The sequence below is a fragment of the Protopterus annectens genome, chromosome 5.part1 (genome assembly GCF_019279795.1).
Source record: "Protopterus annectens isolate FY-2018-M chromosome 5.part1, PAN1.0, whole genome shotgun sequence".
Taxonomy (NCBI): Eukaryota; Metazoa; Chordata; order Ceratodontiformes; family Protopteridae; genus Protopterus; species Protopterus annectens.
Genome location: NC_056736.1, coordinates 430,960,371 through 430,985,076, shown reverse-complemented (window position 1 = coordinate 430,985,076; position 24,706 = coordinate 430,960,371). Strand labels below are relative to the sequence as shown.

The window sequence follows — 24,706 nt, the reverse complement described above, 5'->3', positions numbered from 1 at the left end:
GAAGCAAGACAAAAGCAGTACATTACTTCCTGGAATTTATGTATGGCAATCCACACAGATGCTTACAGGTGAGGATCCACAACTGCATTACATGTGCCACATCTTCTCATCTCTGCTCCCATGCATAACAGACAAACTCACAACAATATACACAGACAAAGCATGCCCTTTATAACATGCACTTCAGCTACATCCAGTTAATGATAATGCACACCTGTGAGGTATGCAATATGACAGTGTATATGACAGAACTACACATAACACCCAGTCACCTATCTTGAGAATGATATGCCAGTTGTAGTATCACTGCCTCAGGTATGTACCATCTCCCTATTGTGTTTGATCAGGCATCTCGGAGTAACTGACTCATGTACAGGCTGTGTAGTCACTCATACATATAAGTGCAAAGATTTTAATGTTTGTACAAATACACACCTGTGATCACCCAGTTTATGCACTGTAGTTAACTGTTCCAGACTGGAACATACAAATAGCCTACTCTGGCTAAGAACAACAGTTGTACATAAGGCTAAATGGCAGCCCTTAACATTCTTAGGTTATATATGATCTGTAAAGCAACAATATTACACTTACCAGATACAGAACCATGGGCTTTGGCCACACCTGATGGACCTATGAAAAGGTGATGGAGAGGTATTGTCAGCATCACCAAATGTTGCAGCATTACAAGGCAATATGTGCATAAACCCACATGTACAGTAGCTGCTGTCATAATGGCTATATTGTTGACATTCTGAACATGTGTACACAACTGTGCATAAAACCCACCACCCCAATGCCGATAGACCTGACACCCATGTACTGGTATGTACAGTCTGCCACAAAGACTGATACAGTATTACACTGATGAAAAGAGTAAGCTTACCTAGATGCTCCTCTTCTGTGGAAGCTGTGGCACCCACCTCCAGGATGTATCGCATGATGGATGTCTGGGAGCTGTTGGTTGATCTTAGGTTCACCAGGAATTACTCTGTGGCTAATAGTGGTTGTTCTGTTGCAGGCCCTTCACCGGTGGCAGCACAGTCCCTGGCAACAGCAGCTGCCCTTTGACATGCAGCATTCACCTTATCTGTGACCTGGTGTTGGGCCTGCTCATAGGTCCTGTCCTGTTAGACAATCTGATTAATAGCCCACAAAAATTCAGCCCTCAATGCTGCCCCCTGTTCACAGTTGTGCTGAGCCCTGCTAAACAAGATGTGATCATGGTGCCTGAGGCCATCCAGTATTAGGTCATTCTCTGCAGTTGTGAATGGTGAATGTCTCCTGTGATACATGCTTCCTGAAAGATAACAAGAGGGCAACACATTACAGGACCAGCTACATCGATGTCCACTATGTAAATATCCTGCATGCCTGTAATATCCTGCACTATCCACTGCTCCCTCACACGTCATACACCACAGTCTGGAATATACTATATGTGTGGATATCTCCAATATAATAGTAATACTGGGTTATGCTCCTTTATGCAGAGACAGATTCTGGTGTATGTCCCTACACCCATCATTGCAAACTACAGTGGTGTGTCCCTATGGGCAAATTCCTACTAATAAGTCATATGGCCACTGTCAGACAAATTGCAGTGTGCTGTTACAACTATATGGGGACAGTCCAGCTACACCAGTGTGCCACAATGACAGAAAGCAATGCAAACCTGCTGTAGTATATGTTCCCTGTAAGCATCATACCTCTCAACTATACAGATGTTTGCAGAATGTCAAGATGTTTGCCTCATACATGTGGCCCTATTCACACAAACCTGTGGATGTCTGACAAATGGCTGGCCAATCATTGATGGTTGATGTCTGACATTCACACGTCATACCCCTCAGAAAACAGTTATGCTACAGTAATAAGTGTTAGTCTACTCACATTCTTACATTGTACAGGCAATATATTTCTTGCTGTAGGAGGTTGACAGGTATGTTAGGCATAGCTCTCAACCAAACTGGGACACATGGCAATGACACAGGAATGTAGCCATAGTACAACAGGGACATTCAGGGACACTTTTACAGTGTTAGAACTATGTATGTGACACATTCACAGAATGAGAGGAGGTAACATACAGTACATCATTTTATGTTACAAGAGTGTACACCCTTAGTTATTGTCACTATGTACTACATGTAATCCACTAGCTTTCCTACAACAGCCAACCACTGCAGGAGAGATTGATAGGGACAGAGCTGAGATGTGCTGGAAAGCAGGAGCAGGTGTGAGTCATGCCATCAGGTGTAGGACAGCAGAGTATCAATGACATGTCAATAACATAGATCTATGACAAGCCTACTGCTGTACTCCTTTTTCCTCATAGCTCCATCCTCCCATCTGCATCCGGTTATATGGAGACATCTATTACATAGCTGGTGGAGTGCAGCATTTCTTTTTGAATCTTTCCTCTGGAAAAGCTTGTAACATACACTGTCTATGTGACTGAAATTTCATACAGACCTATTCCCCAGAACCAGTTGCTTGCCTTTTGAAGATAATGCTCATTAGCAGGTAATAGCCTTTGCACCAATCAGTGGCTCAGAATTGCTAATTGCAGCCAAAACAGCTGAATTGCGGTATCAGTAGCCAATGACATGCAACCACAGTGCACTATATAAAGCCTTCATGTAGGTCTTGGCCCCTTTCATACTGTTTGGGGTGGACATTACTGAGGTGTGGAGACTACAGCATCACAGAGGGTAGGTACCACTACTGTCCACTGTAGAGATTTGTGAAGTGTGCTCACAGTTTTTCCTCATATGGTTGGTCAGTGTCCCATAACACTGTGGTCATCTGGCAGTTCACCAGCAAACATTGTGGGATGATGTCAGTAAGGGAAGAAATACATGTGAATGTCACACTTCATACCCTTCTGAATATGCATGCTAATGCAGTAGCTGTTATTCCATCAACCTACTATCTTGGTAGGGGCAAATTGTTGAACATGTTCCTATCTCTGGGCCTTTGCCCCCCCCCCATAAGTAAGGCTGTGTCCAGATCCCTTGCTCTAGTGGGTGGGAGGTATGGTAGGTCTGTAGCAGGTACCTTTACATATAGCTGTGCATGCTATAACATGGGGGGGGGTTGTTAACACTTTGCTAGACAGCAAGGTGTATATGTAACTGTGGCAGCTGTGTCAGGGCTGACATTACGGCAGAGCCAGTGTAAGGATATTCTATATAGTCCAATGTGCATGTGCGTATGGTACATCTGTTATGCAACAGTGCAAATAACAGAGTGGTAGAAAACATATAGTTAGGTGATATGGATATGTGAATTGTGTCTCTGCCTGCAGGCCTTTATATTGCAAAACTGGGTAGAAATTAATTAATTATCAGTAAACTGTGTGTATTAAGACTGCAAGACACAGTCATTACTTGCTGTCTGCACATTAATGTAATTGACGTGCGGCACAACACTGGAATTAAACCCAGGACTGTATGTGGCAAAATGTACTATATACAAGGCATTTAATAGGCTGAGCTACTAAGACACTACAAAAGCATGTGCATTTTCAACATATATGTGTACCTATACAGGCTGTGGGAGACATTTCTACATCCATGAGTATGTCCGTGGCTTTATATGGTTGTATTTCTGCACCAGGGTCCCAGTTTTACATGTACTTTGCCATAACTGCCTTAGTAGGTGTCATTCCACAAGTTGCTGATAAAAGTGCACGTGTACCTGCTATCACAGGCCTCATGTGTATCCATTGGTATGTCTTTGACTGTCCACTGGTGTAATATTGCACCAGGGTCCAAGGTACACTCCTACATTTCCCATTGCTGTTATATATCATTTGCATTCTTAATGACTGTAGGTAGCCATCAGTATGTATTGCTGGAAACACCTGCAGAGCTTGAAAGCTGTGTAACATGGTGGGTTAATGCAGTATGCTATCATTATTAGGGCCCAGGTTTGAGACTTGGCAGAGGTGTTTGTTTTCTACATGTGAGTAACACTGTCATAGACACATATAGACATTAGAGCTCTTTACGTCATTACATCTCATGTGACGCCTCCAGGTGCGTCTGCAGTTGCCTCCTACTGATGCCTCTAGGTGTCAAATATTGCTTGTTCATATTTGCATCAATAATTCCAAAACCATCCTATGTACAAGTTTTTAAAGTATTTTGTCTACAGCTTACACAATGGCAAACAACTTCATTAATATTTCATGTCTATCTAGTGAAGATAAATATTAAATGTTGTTTTTGTGATATTAATTTATATACATATCATTTTCACATTTTTCTAAATATCTCAACTGCGAAGTAAAACAGACAGAACTCCTTAGCCTCATATGAAAGCTTTCAGGTAGATTAATAAAATTTTGCTGACTGAATGTGTGTAACTTGAGTAGTTGCTGAGATATTATAAGATGTTTACAAAATATTACAAATGTAATAGTTACTGAGTTTACTGTGACATATAAAATTCAGTTTAAGACCTGGAACCTAAAGAATACAACCACTATCAAAATAGTTTGTGCTGAAGAGTTTACCATTCATACTTCTTTCATAACCCATTTGGTTCCAGAGATATGAACATTTGTTTGAAATGTGAGGACATAATTTGATTCTGTCTAACATTTTAGGCTTTGCCCATTGGGAATGACAGTGCAAACTTCCTGAACTCCATTGGAGTGAATGAGTTAAAGCTCATTTAAGCTGAGGTAAGTGAACGCTACAGCACTTCACACAAATTAGTGCAAACCTGTGCTAAAAAATCTGTAAAGAAAAGAAAAGGGGGGTGATTGGACAGTGGTGAATTGGGGGTAAGCAGGGGGGAAAAACATAGTGAACCACAAGTAGGGATGTGCAGGAAGGGTGTAGGAAAGAACCATAGCAATCCATTTGTTGTACAGCAACAGTTGCATTTTGACAGATTTTGTAGATAAATTTGGACTCTCAAACACCAGAGAGAGGGGTGACAGCAATATAAATTTGTTGTCAAGCCAGTTGGACCACATTAGCTCTGTCTAGTGGACACGTGTGTGAAATTGAGAGCTATGTATGGGGCAATATTTTTTTGTGGGAGAGGTGCCCATTTTTTTTAAGTAGAGAGTGGAATGTTGGGGAAGGGGCATAGGTATATGTGGGGAGGTCAGTTGGGTAGGAGAGGATGCAATAGCCGACAGACAAGACTGCAGACAGGGTTGGTGTGTGACACATGAGGGAGGTAAGAAACTTGGGTGGGGAGGGTGTTGTGAAATCAGAGACACATCTGCCTTCAGATGGCAGCAACTTGACTGCGGTCCCCACCCATGGGCAGTAGACACTGCTCCTTTACTGCCCCGAAGGTGACTGTGCTGGAGGCTGGGTGCCAAGGCCAGCCTGACCCACCAGGTTGGCCAGTGTGCCTTCAGTCTGGTGCAGGTGACATTCATAGCTCCTATGAATGATTCTGTGCATCATGGCCAGTAGTTGCTATTGGGTGACTGCCACACCTCCGCCACTGTTCCCATGGGGTGGCTAGGCCCTGTCCTCTTAGGTATTTCCACCTAATGCTGCAGGTGGTGCAGGGGCAGAGGAGGGGGCACCACTTGCCTGAGTCCGAGAAGTGCCAGGACCCGGTGCCACAGCCAGCTGAGATAGGGTAGGCAGATCACCAGGAACTGGCCTACCCTGACATGCTGTGGTGATGGAGGCATAGTAATAAGTATAGGTTTGTTAAGAACAAAACATATTGTTAGCAATAACAGGATGGCAGAACAGTAGAAATAATCCTATTACATAACAATGCATATTATGTGAAACACAACAATACATAACAGAACAGTCAGTATAATAACAGCATGCTAGTAACATTTACGGCATAAGGCCAACAAAATAGGCAATTCAACAAGATGTGTTAATATGCAACCATTATAAAACATAGCAATAATAAACATATGCCCCAAAATACAGTTTAATGTAACAACATGTGTTAATAGTGAACCATAACCAATGAATAAAAATAATTAATAAATGAAGACAAGGGGTGGGGAGGGAGAGAAACACAGAGCATTAGTAGTATTGCTGGCTATATACTTGACAACAGTACTAATATCTACTCAACAGATTTGTCCTTTCTTTATGTGTACAAGTCACCTATAGCTGCTGTAGCATGTACATACCTCTCAAGCTATCCGCATGGGACAGTATGGGCCAAACAGTAACAACTGTGGGTACACAACTACACAGAATACATGCATATCGGGTGGATCTATATAACTACCAAGGTGTACTGTGGACGGATGTATTTCTAGTGTATATCTGTAATAGTTTTCAAATCTGTCATAGAGTGTGCACCTATTGTTTTTGTTTGTAGTTTTAAAAATGGCAGGATACACCACTCATTTGGATTTTTTTATTTAAATTTAAATGAACATTTCAGCACAATAGAAATGATGAGAACTCTTCAGCATCTCACACCCAAATGACTCAAAATTGCAAAAGTGCTACATTATAATATATATGCATTCTTAAAAGAGGAAATGTATACTTTAGTTTAAAATGGCAATGGCTATATGCCCATGTATAATACATACAAACACTTCATCAGCTTAATTTTGCCTGTCAGAAATGCTTGACACAATTAAAAAAGAGTAAAAGCATTGAAGAAAATGAAAAATAAATCACTTCAATTTCCAGCAAGCAGAAACCTTAAAAGCATCCTAAAAATGCTACATGTTTCATATGAACAACACAAGAAGACAATAAAAGACATAACTTACCCATCTCATCACTAAAAAATGCACCGAATACCACAAACACATTACAGCAAATAAAAATATAAATATATATATAAAACATTATTTATTTTTATTTATTTATTTCACATTTGTTTACCATGGTGGTCTAACAGGGTCTACAGAACCAGTTTTCAGCAGAGGCCTGGGTAGAAAAGCTCCACATACAGTACAATACAGATACAGTAAAATACAATACAATACAAATGACATTAGAAATACTATACAAAACATAAGTTGAAATAACAAACTGCTACAAGATGTTGCAATATATTCCTACACATCTAGACAATCCTATACAGTTAAAACATTACAGACAGTAATAGTCACTCTCACCATACATGATGTAGATAGTGTCCAAAAACATAGCACCTAGGTAGTGCAGTGTGTGACATTGAGTGTTATTGTATATGCAAAAATAGAATGTTAGTGTCAGTTAGGAAAATAGCAGCCAGAAATGTAGTGATACAGATAGCTAGCGAGAGAGAGTTAACAAGAATAGAAGCAATAAAGCCTGAGCAGTAGCTTAAAGATATGGTATAGAAGCAGAGAAGGAGTTAGAAGAGCCTTACGATCTTGCAGTCTGTGAGGGGTTGAAATGTGACAGAAGAGGAAGACCTGAGCATTAGGCAGGCTTTATGCAGGAGCAGAGCCATGTATTTTTGAAATGATTTTTAAAAGAGGAACATCCCAAAAATAAAACAAATTACACATACCAGTGAAACCGAGGAACTTTACTCATGCAATGTCATTAAAAGGTCCCTACTACTCAGTTTTTTTTTTTTAACAACAATAGCAATCTTTTTTACCTGTCCTGCCAAAAACATCTATCTGGTCTTCAATATTCCAAACCACTCTCACTAACACTAACACATGTCAGTCCAAAACCTGAAGTTTAAAACTTCACCAGTAATAAACCCACCTCACACCATAATTCTAAAGAGACAGAATTCAATGCATAAAGAAAAACACAAAAGGAAAAGAAATCAAACTTCATTAAAACAAAGTAAAATATGCTGCGCAACATTTTGTTCTGTATTTCTGGAGTGTAAGTTTTATTTATATTTATATGTTGGATTAGTTCAACACATTCAATGTGGTTGTAGGACTCTGATGAGGATGTGTCTTGTCAATTTTACTGTTTGTAATTTTTATGGACTGGATACCAAGCCATTACTAATATTTGGACATTTTAAGAGATTATAATATTCAGTGTATGGATAATTCACTGCTGATTAGGAAATAATCAGGATGAAAATCAATACCTCACAATCAGAGGTCCCTGTCAATAAGACTAGACTGCTCACAGCTGTTGAATGGGGAACAGATGTAGTATATCTCTATCTACTGTGTAAATATTGTACAGCAGTGTGAAGAAACTATTACATTTGTGTAGGAAAAACTCTGTACTGGTTATAAAACTATGTCACCCACAAGTATTCTAAAATAAGTACTTTAAATTTTCTTCCATGTCAATGAATTGTGCCTGTCAACAGCTGTCAACCTATACTTGTTGTTACATTGTACTTATAGTCTATAGAGGGGTAGTAAATTAATCTCATGAATGTTGTATTTGGTTTAATGGTGAGTTTCCATTAGGTCTAGGTACGAGCTATGGAATGCAAGGGACATTGAGTGTGACCTATAACTTGCTAGGATATGGTATGAGATTTTGTCTATGGTCATTTGCACATAGATGAATGCCAGGGCTTTGTCCTGTTTAACCATCTCAGAGTTATTCTTGCTGTTAATATAGATTAAGGCTCATCCACCTTCTGTCCCTCTCTGTGTAGCTGATGGCCTAAATGTGTGGAAGGCACTGAAGCCTTACACTGCTGAAGTACTTTCTGCAGATGAAAAGCATGTCTCAGTAAAGGCACAGATATCTACATTTTCCAGAGTGAGGAGACCTTGGGTTTTATTTTCTATGTTAGTAAGTTTGTCAATTTGGCATTGTCTAAAAAAGGCTCTAAGGGGGTTGATAAAGTTATAGCTAATATTTGGAAGCCTAAGGGAAGACAGGAGCAAACCATCCTTTGCAAAGCAACTTGGTTTGTTAACCATGTCCTCCAGTGCTGACAAATATTGAATTCCCTGGAAAAACACCAGAAACTAAGCCAATTATTAAAGTCAAACATCTTTTGTTCATACTGTGGCATCATTCTTGGCGATAAGTGCTGCAAAAAATGTCCTCTGTTTACGCTAGGTATGAGCTATGGAATGCAAGGGACATTGAGTGTGACCTATAGCTTGCTAGGATATGGTATGAGATTTTGTCTATGGTCATTTGCACATAGATGAATGCCAGGGCTTTGTCCTGTTTAACCAGAGTAGTACAGACAAAGTATAGAACTACAGATAGCAGGCTGCAACCTGCCAATGCAGAAAAAGCAATGGCAGTGATTTAATTAGTGTGTATTACTCCTTATTTGATAGTCTTCCTAAATGTGTTTAAGTAATAGGGTCACATCCACTGTTGAAGAGTAACCATTTATTTAGCGGAAAATAACCCATTTTCAGTTGAGGAAAAACACAAGATTGCAGTAAGGATAGGCAGACTCCACACGGAAGGCAATCCAGCCAAGTATCAAACCAGAGAACCTCTTGCTGTGAGGTGATGATGCTAACCACTGCACCACTATGTCACCTAATTTATTTGCCCAGCATGCCAATCAGGTAATACATTTCAACATTAAATTATGCAAAGAGGGTAAAGAGTTACATTGCAGTTTCCACAGTCCTTAGCTAAGTGAATATTGATGTTTTTGCTAGAGTTTATTTACCATGGAATAAGACATCAAATATAATTCACTGTATTAGTTAATGTGTAACTTTTTTTTTCAGATACAGATGCACACAGTTATGATATGAACTCTATCACCAGAAAAAGGATGCAGTGCAAATTATGTGACATCTTTAGGGAAGTATCGGACAATTTAAGTCGTGGAATTTCACTTTGATATCTGGATTGCTTTCCTGGATTCATTCATCATGTATGAGAATAACAAAGGATAGTTGTCCAACTGAATGCATCATTTCCTTACTTTATGGATGCTGCTCTTCAGAAATGTTTCCTGTTTTAAATTACTTTAAAAGAAATTATTAATATATGTATAAATTATATGAATATTACAATAAACAATTTGATTTCTGATATTATTTTAAATAAAATGTTTTAAAATTTGCATATGAATATGAAAAATCATCAGACAAATCAAACAAAGCTTTAAAAGCATCTGTTCACTTCTTTGCACATATTCTGTTCTCTGGGCAAAAATGTATCTTATTTGGTAATTTTTTTCAGCACAGTCGTAAGATCAAGTCAGATGTAATGGTTTTCAAAGTAATAACTTATACTATGGCCGATGTTGAATAAAATCCCAAAGATTGGGAAAATATGCTTTTTTTTGGTTCTAGAGTTTTTTTTAGCTCTGCAACCATTTGCTATGGATCTGTACAATCAAAGCAATTTGTCAGTGACAGAGTTTATTTTTGTTGGATTTCCACAGCATAAACGCTACTATATTTTATTCTTCCTTATATTTTTATTTATTTACTTGGCAGTAATTATTGGGAACAGCCTGATTCTTGCAGCAGTAATAACAAATAGAAAACTGCATACACCAATGTATTTTTTTCTTTGCAATCTTGCTGTAACTGACATATTTTTCACAACTACTACTATCCCCAAAATGTTAGCTCTCTTTGTTGCAGGCTCTGATACTATTACATTCAGCCACTGTTTCATACAACTGTGCTTTTTACATGGGCTTGGAGTTGGTGAAGCTTTTTTACTTGTAGTTATGGCATTTGACCGGTATGTTGCTATCTGCAACCCTTTGCATTATAGAACCATTATGACTAATGAAGTTAATATCTTCCTGGTTTTAAACACTTGGATATTACCATTCATAATTTTAATACCAGGGGTGGTTCTGGCAGCTCATCTGCCTTTCTGTGGACCTAATAAAATCCATCACTGTTTTTGTGAACATCTATTTGTTATTAAATTAGCTTGCATGGATATTACTCCACATGTTTATCTTGGTTTCTCAATTGCCATGATTGTATCATTTATTCCATTAATTCTTGTTGTTTTGTCTTACATTAAAATACTGCTTGCTGTTTTTCAGATAGCATCCACAGAGGAACGCTTTAAAGCTCTATCTACTTGTAGCTCTCATATCATGGTTGTTTTCACATATTATGTCTCTATTATTATTGCATATGTTTCGTACAAAATGGACAATATTTCTGACGATTTTCATGTTGTTGGTACAATTTTCTTTACTATACTAACTCCGACAATGAATCCTCTGATTTACACATTGAGAAACAGAGAAGTGAAACAATCAGTTATAAATCTTATGAAAAGTGTTTTGATACTTTAGTCACACACCACTGACTTGCCTGAAACTATCATCATTTATAGATATGGTCTATGTGTATCTAGTTGGTTGTGTTACCTTCAGTCAGTGAATGCTATAGTGCTGCTTAAAAATGTATTCATTCTATTTATTTATTTAACATCTGTTTACCAGGAAAGTCCAACTTGAAACAAAGCCAATTTTCAGCAGAGGCTCGGGGAGAAGCACTCCAGACGCATGTCTTTGTGTGAACACAACTGGATATCTAGTTGTAAAAACAGCAAAACAGCAGTGGCGCTACATTTTAACTAATGATGAATTAAGGAAATGATAAGCACCCTTTTATTCTTTTTTGTGGTCAACAGCTAACAATCTGTTATTTCCACATGCGTAACAAATCACTTAAACAAACCTGGCCCTTCCTGAAATAACATCCATTATTGGCCCCTGTTAGCCAATGACTTGACATTCACCACTTCACATCTTCTTTTCAAGTAAAGTACATCTGTATTGCCAAACAAGATTTAGAGTGGTGTATGAGTGCCTGTATATAACTTATTTCTTGACAGTAATTATTGGGAATAGCCTGATCCTCGCATCAGTTCAAAGCAATAATTTATTATCCCAATCACTCATGGAACCCATTAGGTTTGGTTTGCATTCTTCTGTACCTAGAAATGTGATAGTCAAAGGAATCCTATCTGACATTAGTATCCTCCCACTTTATAGTTTCCATTGATACATAATCATGTAACCCCACACCCCCAGCCAAACTGTTTTCGGTCAATATTGGCCCTCTATTGGACATGTTATCCGCCCTTTGTTTTAGCAAAGAAAAGCAATATTGCTTACTAAATATGATTACAGAGAAAAGGCAAGGAAATGTACTTAGTTATCCCTCACCCTTCAGCAGAAAAGTTTGTTCCTAATGCTCTATAGGTTTCTTTACAAAAGCCAATGTGACCACAATTCCACCAGACTAACACTTACTGGAAATGCCCTTTAACTGATATGCACCATATGCGGCATTCAGTTTGATAGTATTTGCTTAGAGTGTACCATTGGGGAAGCTAAGGACAGATGGAAGAATATAATACTAAAGCTATATATTTCTAATAGAAATATTAAGAAAACCACTATAAGAAACATTCTAGGATTAGAGAATAAGCGTATTCTCACAATGAGAGTAATTTAGTCATCAACTTGCTTGAAAAGTATCCTCGATACACTTAAAGAAAGTAAATTGTATTAACATGAGATTTTGACAAGTAAGCTTCTTGCAGGTCATTAGGTCATAAGCTTATCAAATGGAGCTAAGAACATGAGTATGGCTGAAACAAAGAATGATGGCCAAAATTGTGGCTGTAATATTTTACACATGCAGCAGCCAGCTAAGACTACCACCTGAAACTATAATTTAAAGTGCATTATGTCAGTATAAAAGATAAATTACTGTTGTATAGCCAACAGATGAAATAAAATTTATCAAGGCAATATTACTGAGAGAGAGAGATATGATTACCTGACATCACCATTAACCTGAGAGAGAGAAAAATGAACAATAGTTTTATCCAGTATTATCTTGGCCCTCAATGAGTAGAAATTCTATCATTTACCTATTCAATGCTACTGACATACCAATACAAGCTAACTTCTTCCATAAACTACACTCTCCTCTCTCCAAGTTTATATGGTATCCTAAATCAGTCAGAGTTGCATATAAAAAACTGATCCTCCCTAAAGAAAAAGGAGGCTTAGCTTTCCCTGACTTTAAACTATACAATGACATAATAAGAGTCAACAGGGCACTGGCAGTTCTTTTCTTCTTTCAGCTTTTCCCGGTTAGGGATTGCCACAGTGGATCACCTGTCTGCTCATGATTGGCAGTGGAGTTTTATGGTGTCGAGTTGCCAGCCCGGTACCAAACCATCCACAGAAGGCACACACACACACACACACACACACACACACACACACACACACACACACACACACACACACACACACACACACACACACACACATGCACTCATGCCTAGGGCTAATTTTGAGTGTCCAATCCACCTACAGCATGTCTTTAGGATGTGGGAGGAAACCAGAGCACCTGGAGGAAACCCACGCGACCACAGGGAGGAAATGCAGACTCCGCACAGAAGGCATCTCAGCCGAGGATCGAACCAGAGAACCTCTTGCTGTGAGGTGGCAATGCTAACCCGCTGCACCACTGAGGCCACCCTTAAAATAATTAATCTTGTTAACCCAGGCCTCAACCAATCCGGTATGGAAATATTTACTGGTGTCCACATGAATTATTTGGTGAAGTTTTATGCCGGATGCCCTTTCTGATGCAACCCTCCCCATTTATCCAGGCTTGGGACCGGCACAAAGAAATGCACTGGCTTGTGTATCCCCAGTGGCTGGGTTAACAGGGTACTGGCAATATTTGAATATAATCCAAGCAAAAAATATGGTCTCTTACTTGGATAACCCTATACTATAATTATGTTAAATCATTAAACATAAATTCACAGGATCTCCCTTTCTTGGACAAAAATAGTTTGAAGAACTTAAAGTTACATAAAACAATTGGAAACAAAATTAAGACACTGCAAAAATGTATCAACTCATTGAATTTAAATAATGCCTTTATTATAATGCAACCTCTGCATATGAATCCTAATCTTAAGATTAATGATAAAATGTTAATCTTAAAACCATACCTTGCTAAAGGAGCTGACAGTGTTAGACCATTATTCATATAGCAATCAGTCCCTCACACAGCTGAGAACAACTTTGAACTTACCTAAACAATACCGAATTATGCTAAGACAAATCAGAGATATGTGTGCCAGTATACTAAATAATCCTACAATCACACAGAGGGATATAAACTTAGTCAAAACATTCTGCTCTCTACTAACACTGAGAAAGAAAATGATATCCTGCTTGTACAAACTAATAATGTCAATAAGGTACCAAGAAGAGATACTTTTCTCAAAATATTGGCGTGGCATAGATCCACTAATTTCTAATGACCAAATGACTCAATCTATTCAAATGACAAATAAATATACTCCCTGCAGAAAACTGAGTTACACTCAGTTCATGATACTTAATAATGCATACCTTATCTTGACATAAACAAATTTAGACCTACTTCATCCCCCTTATATCCACATTGTGATAGCCAGAATGCTGACCTGCTTCATATATTATGGAATTGTAAATGCTCATACAAATTATGGTGTTCGCTCAAAGTCAGATTAAGCAAAATGGGATATGAGAAATCTACATTATCCTGGAAAATTGTCCTATTACATATTCTCCCTGTGAAGCTAAAGAAACAACAAGAAAGAATATTAGTTATACTATTCACACTTATAACTTATTATATTACACTGAACTGGAAAGACAGAACTCAGATGTCATGAAATTAATTCAGACAAATAGCTATTAAATACATAACAGCACGTAGATTTTTAATGCGTACCCCAAAACAAAATAAACATTTTGCTGAAATTTGGAATTCGCTAATGGATAATATACTGAAACAACACCCACTGACTCCTACCAATGTCCAATTATTAAGGAATAAAACTGTATTTTTTTCGCTGCACTCTGTCCCTAACACCTCTACCCCTCCAACATTTACTCATAATCAATACACTTTTGGGATACTTGTTATAATCCAGCCTAATTACATACCAAGTGCACCTACAATTGCATCATAGTAGTTGTGTTTTACTGGCAAGCAGTACATATGTATATATGTATATAGTCTATTGAATGAATTAATATTTTTCTCAACTTTATTGCTAATCATATGTGATAACTCCATCCTGTTACTCTATTACATTTCATTGTACTTAACATTGTTATCTAACTTTTTTTGTTTTTCTGGTCTGATATGTTTGTTCTTGGTATTGAACTCAATTGAAATGTTATTTAAGAAATGTCAATAAAGAGATTGTTAAAAAGAAAGTCTTCAGTTAGATGTCATCCAGTGCACAATGCAATCTTGTCAGTTTTTCATAGCAATAACATTGGACAGAGACAGATCTAAGCAAAACAGCTGATAATGAATATTTCCATCTTAGCGACTTGTCTTAAATGATTCATATAAAACTTGATACCAGGAGATCCAATATCAGGCTCTGCTGTTCTTTCAACTCATTGGGCATTACTAGAGAAATATTGACTGGAAAGCACCTGCTGAATGCTATCTAAAAGAAATAAGGCATAGATAAGTGTGGAACATAAACCTTAGTAAGATGTAAAGTACCCTATGATGCTCCCATAATTTACTTTGTCAAAAGATGTCAAGAGATCAGGGAGTACCAAATCCATATATAACCATTAATCCTTAAAAATAAAGAGATAACTTACAACTCCTATAGGGTATTACCATTAATCCTTAAAAATCAAGAGATAATTTACTACCAATTTATGGTCTAACCATTACTCACAAAACATCAAGAGATGAGTTACTACCCATATATGGTATAACCATTACTCAATAAAAATCAAGAGATAACTTACTACCTGTATAAGGTATTACCATTAATCCTTAACAATCAGGAGAAAATTTACCTTTCACCAAATATAAGGAAGCCACAAGTGTGCGAACCAACAAGAAAAATTCATTGCCACCAAACACAAACACTGACAGTCACTGATAAGGTATATAAAATGAAAAAACTGCAAAAGGTGCCAAGGGATATGTAGAACACCAGCCAAGTGACAGTGAAGAGTGTTTATTCAACCAGAACAGACGTTCCACAAGCACATTAACACTTCACAATTATAAAACATTTTCGTTCATCACCAACTTCATCAAATACGGAAGTTCCAGTGCCCAGTACCAACTCTGTGTCCATCCAGTTCTTAAAACACTCTCTTGTTTCCTGAACAACATTGGCATATGATTTTTGTCCACAAGGAATCGAATCCTGGGTGTTACATTTAAAATGTCAAAACACCCTCTTATATCCTGAACAACACTGGCATATGATTTTTGTCCACAAGGAATTGAATCCTGGGTGTTACAGTTAAAATGGCAACAAGCCATTTTAATTGTAACACCCAGGATTTGATTCCTTGTTGTCAAAAATCATATGAAAATGTTGTTCAGGATACAAAAGGATGTTTTAAGAGCTGGATGGACACAGAGTTGTTACTGGGCACTGGAACTTCCGTATCTGATGAAGTTGGTAATGAACTAAAATGTATTGTATTTGTGAAGTGTTAATGTGCTTGTGGAACATCTGTTTTGGTTGAATAAACACCCTTCACTGTCACTTGGCTGGTGTTTTTTGTATCCTTTGGCATCTTTTGCAGTTTTTTGGTATTTCTTGTGCCTTGGTGGAACTTTTTTTTAGATTTATTTCTATATAAAATGAAGTTAAATAATTATAGCCCAGGGATCCACATGATAAAAAAGTTTAAAAAGATAAAAGAATTTACATAAAATTGTAACTATGATGATGCCATTACAGAGTGTGCTCTCTTCTTGCACTGCTACTGGATTCCTGTACCAACAGTCGATCACAGTCAGAAAAATACAGTTTTCCAGGAAGATATATACTGACTACTAACTGGATGTGAGCTATTACTGATCTGAAGAAGTCCCAAGCAGGGACAAAAAATGTCATGATCTTGTTAAGCATTTAATGTGTTTTTGACTTTATGTGGATCATTTTATCTTATTAAACATTTTTATCATGTGGATCCCTGGGTTCTATTTCTTTAACTTTGTGTTATACATTTCCTTTGTGCCTGTCAGTGCTTGTATTTGGTGGCAACAGATAATTTACCTCTCCTTAGAGACTATCCCTATAAGGGAAATATGGATGCAAGAATCACAACTGTTTGAAGATTAAATGCAATAACATATATCCTTGAATGTAGTTAAACCACAATTTTTTCTAAAAGGTGAATACTCAGAACAAAAAAAAAAAAGAAAAAAAAAAGAAAGAAAACTTTCGGAAAATGCATTCCCTCGTAATACAACCTAGGGGTACAAAAGAAAACTAAAAATGTTTTTGCAAGAGGATACTCCTAACTGTAGTCTCTCATGAGAAAAACAAAACATTCACATCATTCAAATAAATAATCTCACACTGACTTAGTGTAACTTTGGAAAGAGAAAAACACAAATATATAGAAACTCCATTTTGCACTTTCTCTAAAATGGTACAACATTGAAATGACAATAAGTCTTCAAATATGCAGAGGTACTTGCTTCTTCCAGAACCACATACATAACTCATCTAATTGTGCGGTAACTATCACAGAACATAATCTACTTTATAGGTTGTGTGACGCAACATGCTTGGATCCTCAATGAAATATGATTGAGTTGATTTACCAATTAAGTAAATCAGTTATCAAGCAATCCTGATTGAGCAGGTATGTTGTTGTAACTGGGATTTTTGCAAATACTAAGAAACTGCATCAATCCTGTGTCTTAATGTAATGCCAGACCAACAAGGATCCATGCTGCAATTTGAAATCGAATATGAATACATTTTTTTCTTAAGCCACTTCTATTAAACCTTTCTCAGAAAGCAAATAACTAGATGTAAGGAAGAATTTGCCCAAACTGAGAGATAATCCCTTGGTATAAAAAGCACTGAATATCTCCTAATGAAAAGAAAGAAAATGTGCTGTTCTCTGCAATGATAAAACAAATTAGTAGATTATTAGATAAAGAGATTCCAGGCATGGTTTTGCTGCAGGATGGGTGCAGGGCTCAACCTATAGTAACACAAATGAAATAACATTTATTACTACCTCATAGATGACATAATTAAACTAAAACCATTGGAACTCTAGGCAGTGTGCAAGATATACCCTGGAGAGTCTATGGACATATCCTGGGGAATAAGCACTCAACCTTGTCTGATTTATCCTCAAACAACATTGTGTATCTTTTTCACATTATAATTCTAATGACATGAGCCATTTAGATAAGTTCAGGGGTAGTGTCCATCAAATTAAAAAAAAAACACATGACTTGATAGATAGATAGCAAAACAGACAGAGAGACAGATAAAGGATGTCAGTTATGGGTGACATAGTCATACGATGTTTAGCATTGCTATTGCCTAGTGCTTGCTTCCCAATTCTGTGTCATCTCAGCAGAGTCTGGACATCTGCCCAAAATTGCCATGTGAAATTGTATGCGTGTGTGTGTGTGTGTGTGTGTGTGTGTGTGTGTGTGTGTGTGTGTGTGTGTGTGTGTGTGTGTGTGTGTGCGTGTGTGTGTGTATGTGTAAGCTTCTATACATTGCGTCCAGTGAGTGCCTCAGTATGTTCTGTCTTCCCTGTGACCCTATCCTGCAGTAGGTGGGTTGTCCAGACATGAACAAATTGGTGAATGAATAAATGCCAGTTAAAATGGGATGAATATCACTACTGAATTAAACTCATCAACCTGACACTGTATAATGAATATAAGAATAGATGAACTGGTAAAAACTGATAAATGAAATATGATTATTTTCTCATATTTACAGAATAACCATACTAAATACAGAGTTTTGTTAAACGTATATATTCAGAGCAAACTGAATATAATAGTTGCAAAAACACCAATTAATGAAGTACTAATGAACATTTCCAAATGTATTTTAATGACAGCAAGAAAATTTGACCTGTCTACTTTGCTACAGTATGTGAATATATCCTGTGCTGTAGGAGGAAAAGTAATAACATGGAGGTTTTATTTTTATTCTTAAAAAATAAACAATTATGAAGTTTAGACTGACTAAAATACAGAAAAATAAGGATGCTACAGAATTTGTGATTATCTTCTCCACATGCTCACCATTTCTAGTTCTTGGTGATTTGTGTTTTGTAGATATAACATCAATATTGAATATTAGTTTAATTAGATTAGGAAAGTGAGCTGGGTTTCCACCCTTACTAATGTTTCTTCTTCAGAACAAATTAAAATAAATTTTGTTTTGCTGTGAATTGTATAAACATGAAAAAATATTCAAAGGTTAAACTTGATTTTTTGCATATTGTTTAATATTGCATTTATAAATTATTTTCTTGCATGTTATATAGAACATTCAGATCCTTTTTGATGCATATATGTGTTGTATTGTTAAGCCCATCATTATTAAAATGATGAACCAGTTACAATGCTCTAAGTAACTTCCTCCTTAAACAATTACTGATGATAAATGCTTAGAGTGTTGAAATGATTTAATTTTTCTTGTATTCAGAATACAATCATATTGGAATGTTATCCTGAAGTCTCCTGTCCTGTAGTGCCGAGCATTTTTATTGATTTGTTTTTGAATTTAAACACATCATTTCCTTTGCCATTTCTTTAATTCTACTTTCTGCTCCATATCCATATCTGTCTACTCTACATAATAATCTCACAAAGAACTGGATGCCATAATTCATGGTGAATTGTAAGGAAACTGTCATCCTTAACCACGGATTCTTACATGAGAAGACTGACAACCAGCAGAAAGGCAGAATCTACATGGTTCATTAGGTGAGGGTTACTTCTAATAGTACTTAGCAAACAGTGGAGTTCTTCAAGGGTCTGCACTGTGTCCTCTCATCATGACCCCCTTCAATAACCAGGACCACTGGTAATGAAATTTGCAGATGACTACATACTAGATATAATTGTTACAAGCCATTCAGATATTTGCTGTCTTCATAAAAAGCTTACCATATTTAATAACATTTGTACAGAAAATGGTCTTAAACTGAATTATAAATAGTGCAATGTTTCTTTCAGAAAAAAAAAGAAGTTAACCGCAATGTACTCTACAGATAATACATACTTTTCAAATTAAAAAACTTATAGATTAATAGATTATTACAAAGAAAATGACCTTGGGGGCCTTTCTAAGCCTAGACAAGTTTTCCTGAAAGAATAATGACATCTTATAGGTTCATAGGTTCATAGGTTGGTACTGGGCTATCTGCCCGAAGGCATATATTAGCTCAGCCACATTGTGCGGTATTCGCAGCCCCTTTAGTAGTTCCCTAGACCCTTGTACTATCAGCTAGTACCCTTGGCCCCTATCTAGTAGTGCTGTTGGTGTGATCCCCGATGTGAACTTTCTGTTACCCATCCACTCATCAATGTTCCTCTTGAAGAGTGATAGTGAGGGTCTCTGTCTTATGTAGATTGGGACCCTGTTCCATAGTAAGGGAAGTCTCTGCAAAGGGAATCTATCCCTCCAACATGTTCTATTCATTGTTGTGTTGAGGTTTATATCCCTAGAGCGTGTAGCTCGAGTAGATTTGGTTTTGCTAAGATGGAGCATGTTCAACAATTCTGGGTTGGACATGGCTCTGTACGTTAGAGATCGCCTCTGAGAAAGCGTTATGCAACAGAGAACAGTCTTAGCTTTTTCAATCGTGCTGCATATGGCAACTGTTTGAGGCCAGTAATCCTCTTGGTTAGGTACCTCTGTGGTCTCTCCAGCTGCTGGAGATGTCTAGCCAGGTACATTCCAATTGGTGCATTGTACTCAATAATGGGTCTGATGAGGGAAGAGTAGAGGGGCACCATTACATCCTTAGATCTTGATGCAAACCCTTTTGTGATCAGATGGGTCACATAGAAGGATTTTCTAACCACTTTGGCAACATGGTTATCAAAGGAAAGTTGACTATCTACTTGGGTCCCTAGATCCCTTATTTCTTCTTCAGATTTCAGGGGATTACCTCCTATGTTGTAGTTTGCGGGTACTCTGTTTTTTCCAAAGGATATTACTACGCATTTTTTTGCATTTAGCTTGAGACCATGGCTTTGACACCATGCATCAGTCTCATTTAGGCCCTTCTGGAGGATCTCCATGTCGACCGGAGACTCTATTATAGCACCCAGTTTGCAGTCGTCCGCAAACTTAGTCAGCCACAGCCCTTCTGTGCTTGCTTGTACTTCTGAGAAGTATATGCCAAACAGGAGGGGCCCCAGGACAGAGCCCTGAGGCACACCACCCGTTACTGGTCTGGATTTGGACATAGATCCCGCTACTCTTACTTTATGGGATCTGTCTGAGAGCCAGTTTGCGATCCATCTTGTGATGTAAGGGTTTATGCCCAGGCTGGTGAGCTTATCAATAATGTAAAACAAGTTGGTACTACAAGTGCTCACACCAAACCAAGAAAAATAAAAGAGCACAGCGTTGCGAGTCCACAGTCTTGATTTAATACAAAAATAATAAAACAAACAAGTTAAGTGCTTTCATCAATAAGTATGACTTCTTCAGAACAAACTACCATTGTGAATTATACATTTAAATACAAGTTGCTGGTCTGCCATTGGTTCTAAACCAACCAATTCCATTGATGGGAAAAGGACATACTGAAGCTACAAACAAGACACAATTTAGATAAAATAAATAATTTCATCATAAATGACCATGTCCACATAACATAACCTTAAAATAGTACAAAATTAGTACCAAAAATAGTACCAAAATATTACCCCTTTAACACTTGGTTATAACAAATATTATAAACATTGCTAGATTTGATTTGCCTTCTCTTTGAGAATTGGCATTATAGTAATATGCTCATTGAGCCCAGGTGGATAATCAGCAGCTAATCTTAACTGCCACATTAACTCTTTCTTATATAATACATTTTGCCAATCCCCACCCCTTGTTTCAACAGTTACAAATTCAAGAATGCCAAACTTAAAGCATAAATAACCATCACATGTAATGCTATGCTTATATAAAGCATTAGTATCTTTTTTATTTTTGATATCATAGAGATGCTCATATATTCTAGTTTTAAACATTCTCTCTGTTTTGCCTACATAGAAGGAGGAACAGGTGCTGCAGATGGCTATATAAACTAGTTTGTTAGAATAACAACTACCACTTTTTAAGAAAACATGACTTTTGTTTTTATTCTCAAAGAGAAGGCAAATCAAATCTAGCAATGTTTATAATATTTGTCATAACCAAGTGTTGAAGTGGTAATATTTTGGTACTATTTTTGGTACTAATTTTGTACTATTTTAAGGTTATGTTATGTGGACATGGTCATTTATGATGAAATTATTTATTTTATCTAAATTGTGTCTTGTTTGTAGCTTCAGTATGTCCTTTTCCCATCAATGGAATTGGTTGGTTTAAAACCAATGGCAGACCAGCAACTTGTATTTAAATGTATAATTCACAATGGTAGTTTGTTCTGAAGAAGTCATACTTATTGATGAAAGTTTATTATTTTTATATTAAATCAAGACTGTGGACTCGCAACGCTGTGCTCTTTTATTTTTCTGAGCTTATCAATAATACCTGAATGGGGAATGGTGTCAAATGCTTTAGCAAGGTCAAGGTAAGCCATGTGTACCTCCTTTCCCTTATCTATAGCCTGAGTAACTGTCTCAAAGAAAACCACCAGGTTCAGGAGGCATGATCTGCCCTTCACGAAGCCGGACTGTGTGGGATCCAGTGACTGGAGGTTCCCAATCTCTCCATATATGAGTTCCATAATGATTTGCTCCATAGCCTTACAGATCAGACTGGTCAGGCTTATTGGTCAGTAGTACCCAGGGTCAGTTGTGGCCCTACCTTTGTGTAGCGGGACCACCATTGCTGTGCACCATTCTATGGGCACATATCCTGTGGAGAGGCTGAGACTGAACAGGGTATTAAGATGTGGGGTTAATTCCTTTTGGAGCTCGCATATGACACAGCCTTGGACACCATCTGGTCCCATGGAGGCAGTGTTTTTAGCTTTACATAGAGCCTTGTTAACAAACATATCAGTAATCAGTATCAGTAATAATTGGACTTACACAATCCCCTGGAATGGTAATAGGCCCTGTAGGTGGTGAGGGTGGGGGGGGGGGGTTTGCACTGAACCTGTCAGCCAAGATGTTGGCAATGTCAGAAGGGTCAGTGTATTTTGTTCCATTTTGTACTAGCTCAGAACAGACCTGAGCGTTGCCATTTAGGTTTTTGATGTAACCATAGAAGGCCTTATGGTTATCCTTGGCATTCTTGGCAACTTTCTTTTCAAAATTAGCTTTAGTTGACTTGATGAGGGCCCTCAATTTCTTACTAATGCTGACCAGGGATGATTTTTCTACTTGAGATTTGGCCTTTTTTTGTCTTATATCCAAATAGCACATTGATGGCCAAGCATTTATAAACTACCTTCATGTATAAGGGACATGGGTTCCAAGTGTGGTGAAAACATTTCCGATTCTTCATCCACTGATCTAGGTTGCACTTAAACTGGATAATAGACAAACTCAGCTTCACATGAATAGGAAACCAGTATCATAGGAGGTGCAGTCTCTGGAACACATATCTCTCTCTCCAGCATGTTCTGTTTAAGTCATAGACAGAATTCAGACCCTTAGACCTTGTATTTCTGGTACTGTTTGACTTACAAAAATGTAGGAAATTCAGAAGTCTGGGGTTTGTGGATGCCTTGCAAGCCAGTCATAGATCACTCTCAGCAATCTAGAGAAACTGAGTAGAGGGAAAGGGCTTTAAGGAGCTCTGTGTAAGGCAAGTTTGTTACACCTTGTATTCTTTTGGTAAGGAACTTCTGTTGTCACTCTAGTGGCTATATATGCCTGGTCAGGTACATACTCTGGTCTGATAAGGACAGAGTACAGTGGAATAATTACCTCTTTGGACTTAATGTCATGCCTTTGCTTATAAGTTATGCAAAATAAAAGGATTTCCTCACCACTGTGGACACATGGTGGTTGAAGGTAAAGCTACTTTCTAAATGTGTACCAAGATCCTTAAACAAGGGGTGTATTATCAGCATGATAATTAGCTGAGACAGTTAACTTCTCAAAGGGTACAATTATACATTTCCTAGCACTGAGCTTAAGACTATAGCTTTGACACCATTTGTTAGTTAGAGATAGGCATTCTTGAAGAAGCAAGGGAGTCAATGATAACCACCAACTTGCAATCATCTGCAATCTTAGTCAGCCATAAACCTTCAGCATTTGCTTCCACGTCAGAGAAATAGATGCCAAAAAGGAGCAGGCCAGGCAGTACCAAGTCTTGAGGGACTCCACTAGAGACTGGCATTTTGGTGGAGCTGGCCTCACCTATTTTGACCTCCTGCAACTTATCAGTGAGCTAGTTGGCTATACAGTGGGTGATAGAAGTGGACTGAGCCCGAGTGTAGCAACGGTCGAATGTAGCAGAGCTATACTGGCACTGGAACAGGACAGGTAAGACCAAAAAAAAAAAAACAATTAGTAATATGGGGAAAAAACAGTGGAGTGATAAGAGCAAAGTTGAGTTAAGCAAAAATATATCGCTGATTGAAAGTTGTAGACTTGTTGAAATCTAAGTAGGATGTTTGAGCTGTAAGGCTAACTGATTTTAATAACAGGTAGAGAGAGAGAGATAATAACCTATGTTAGATAGTAGTAGAGGGGGGGCAAGTTCTGGTGGTAGGCTACCGACAAAGCACTGTAGAAGAGGTAATACAAAGCTAGTTCAACTCTTAAAACACACTTTGTTTCACTTAGGTGCTATGTGGACCTCTAAGGTTATCTTTTTATTTTATTTTATTTTATTTGCAGTTGGTTTACCAGGATAGTCCATTAGGC

At 37.6% G+C, this 24,706-nt stretch overlaps 1 protein-coding gene across 1 annotated transcript; it reads left to right on the top strand.

Annotated features, from left to right (window-relative positions):
• The first annotated feature begins 6,152 nt into the window (after positions 1-6,152).
• Positions 6,153-11,142, top strand: LOC122803205 (olfactory receptor 2AT4-like). Its single transcript, XM_044072812.1, has 2 exons — positions 6,153-6,160; positions 10,218-11,142. The coding sequence occupies exons 1-2, from the start codon at positions 6,153-6,155 to the stop codon at positions 11,140-11,142; spliced, it is 933 nt and encodes a 310-aa protein (XP_043928747.1).
• The last annotated feature ends 13,564 nt before the right edge of the window (positions 11,143-24,706 follow it).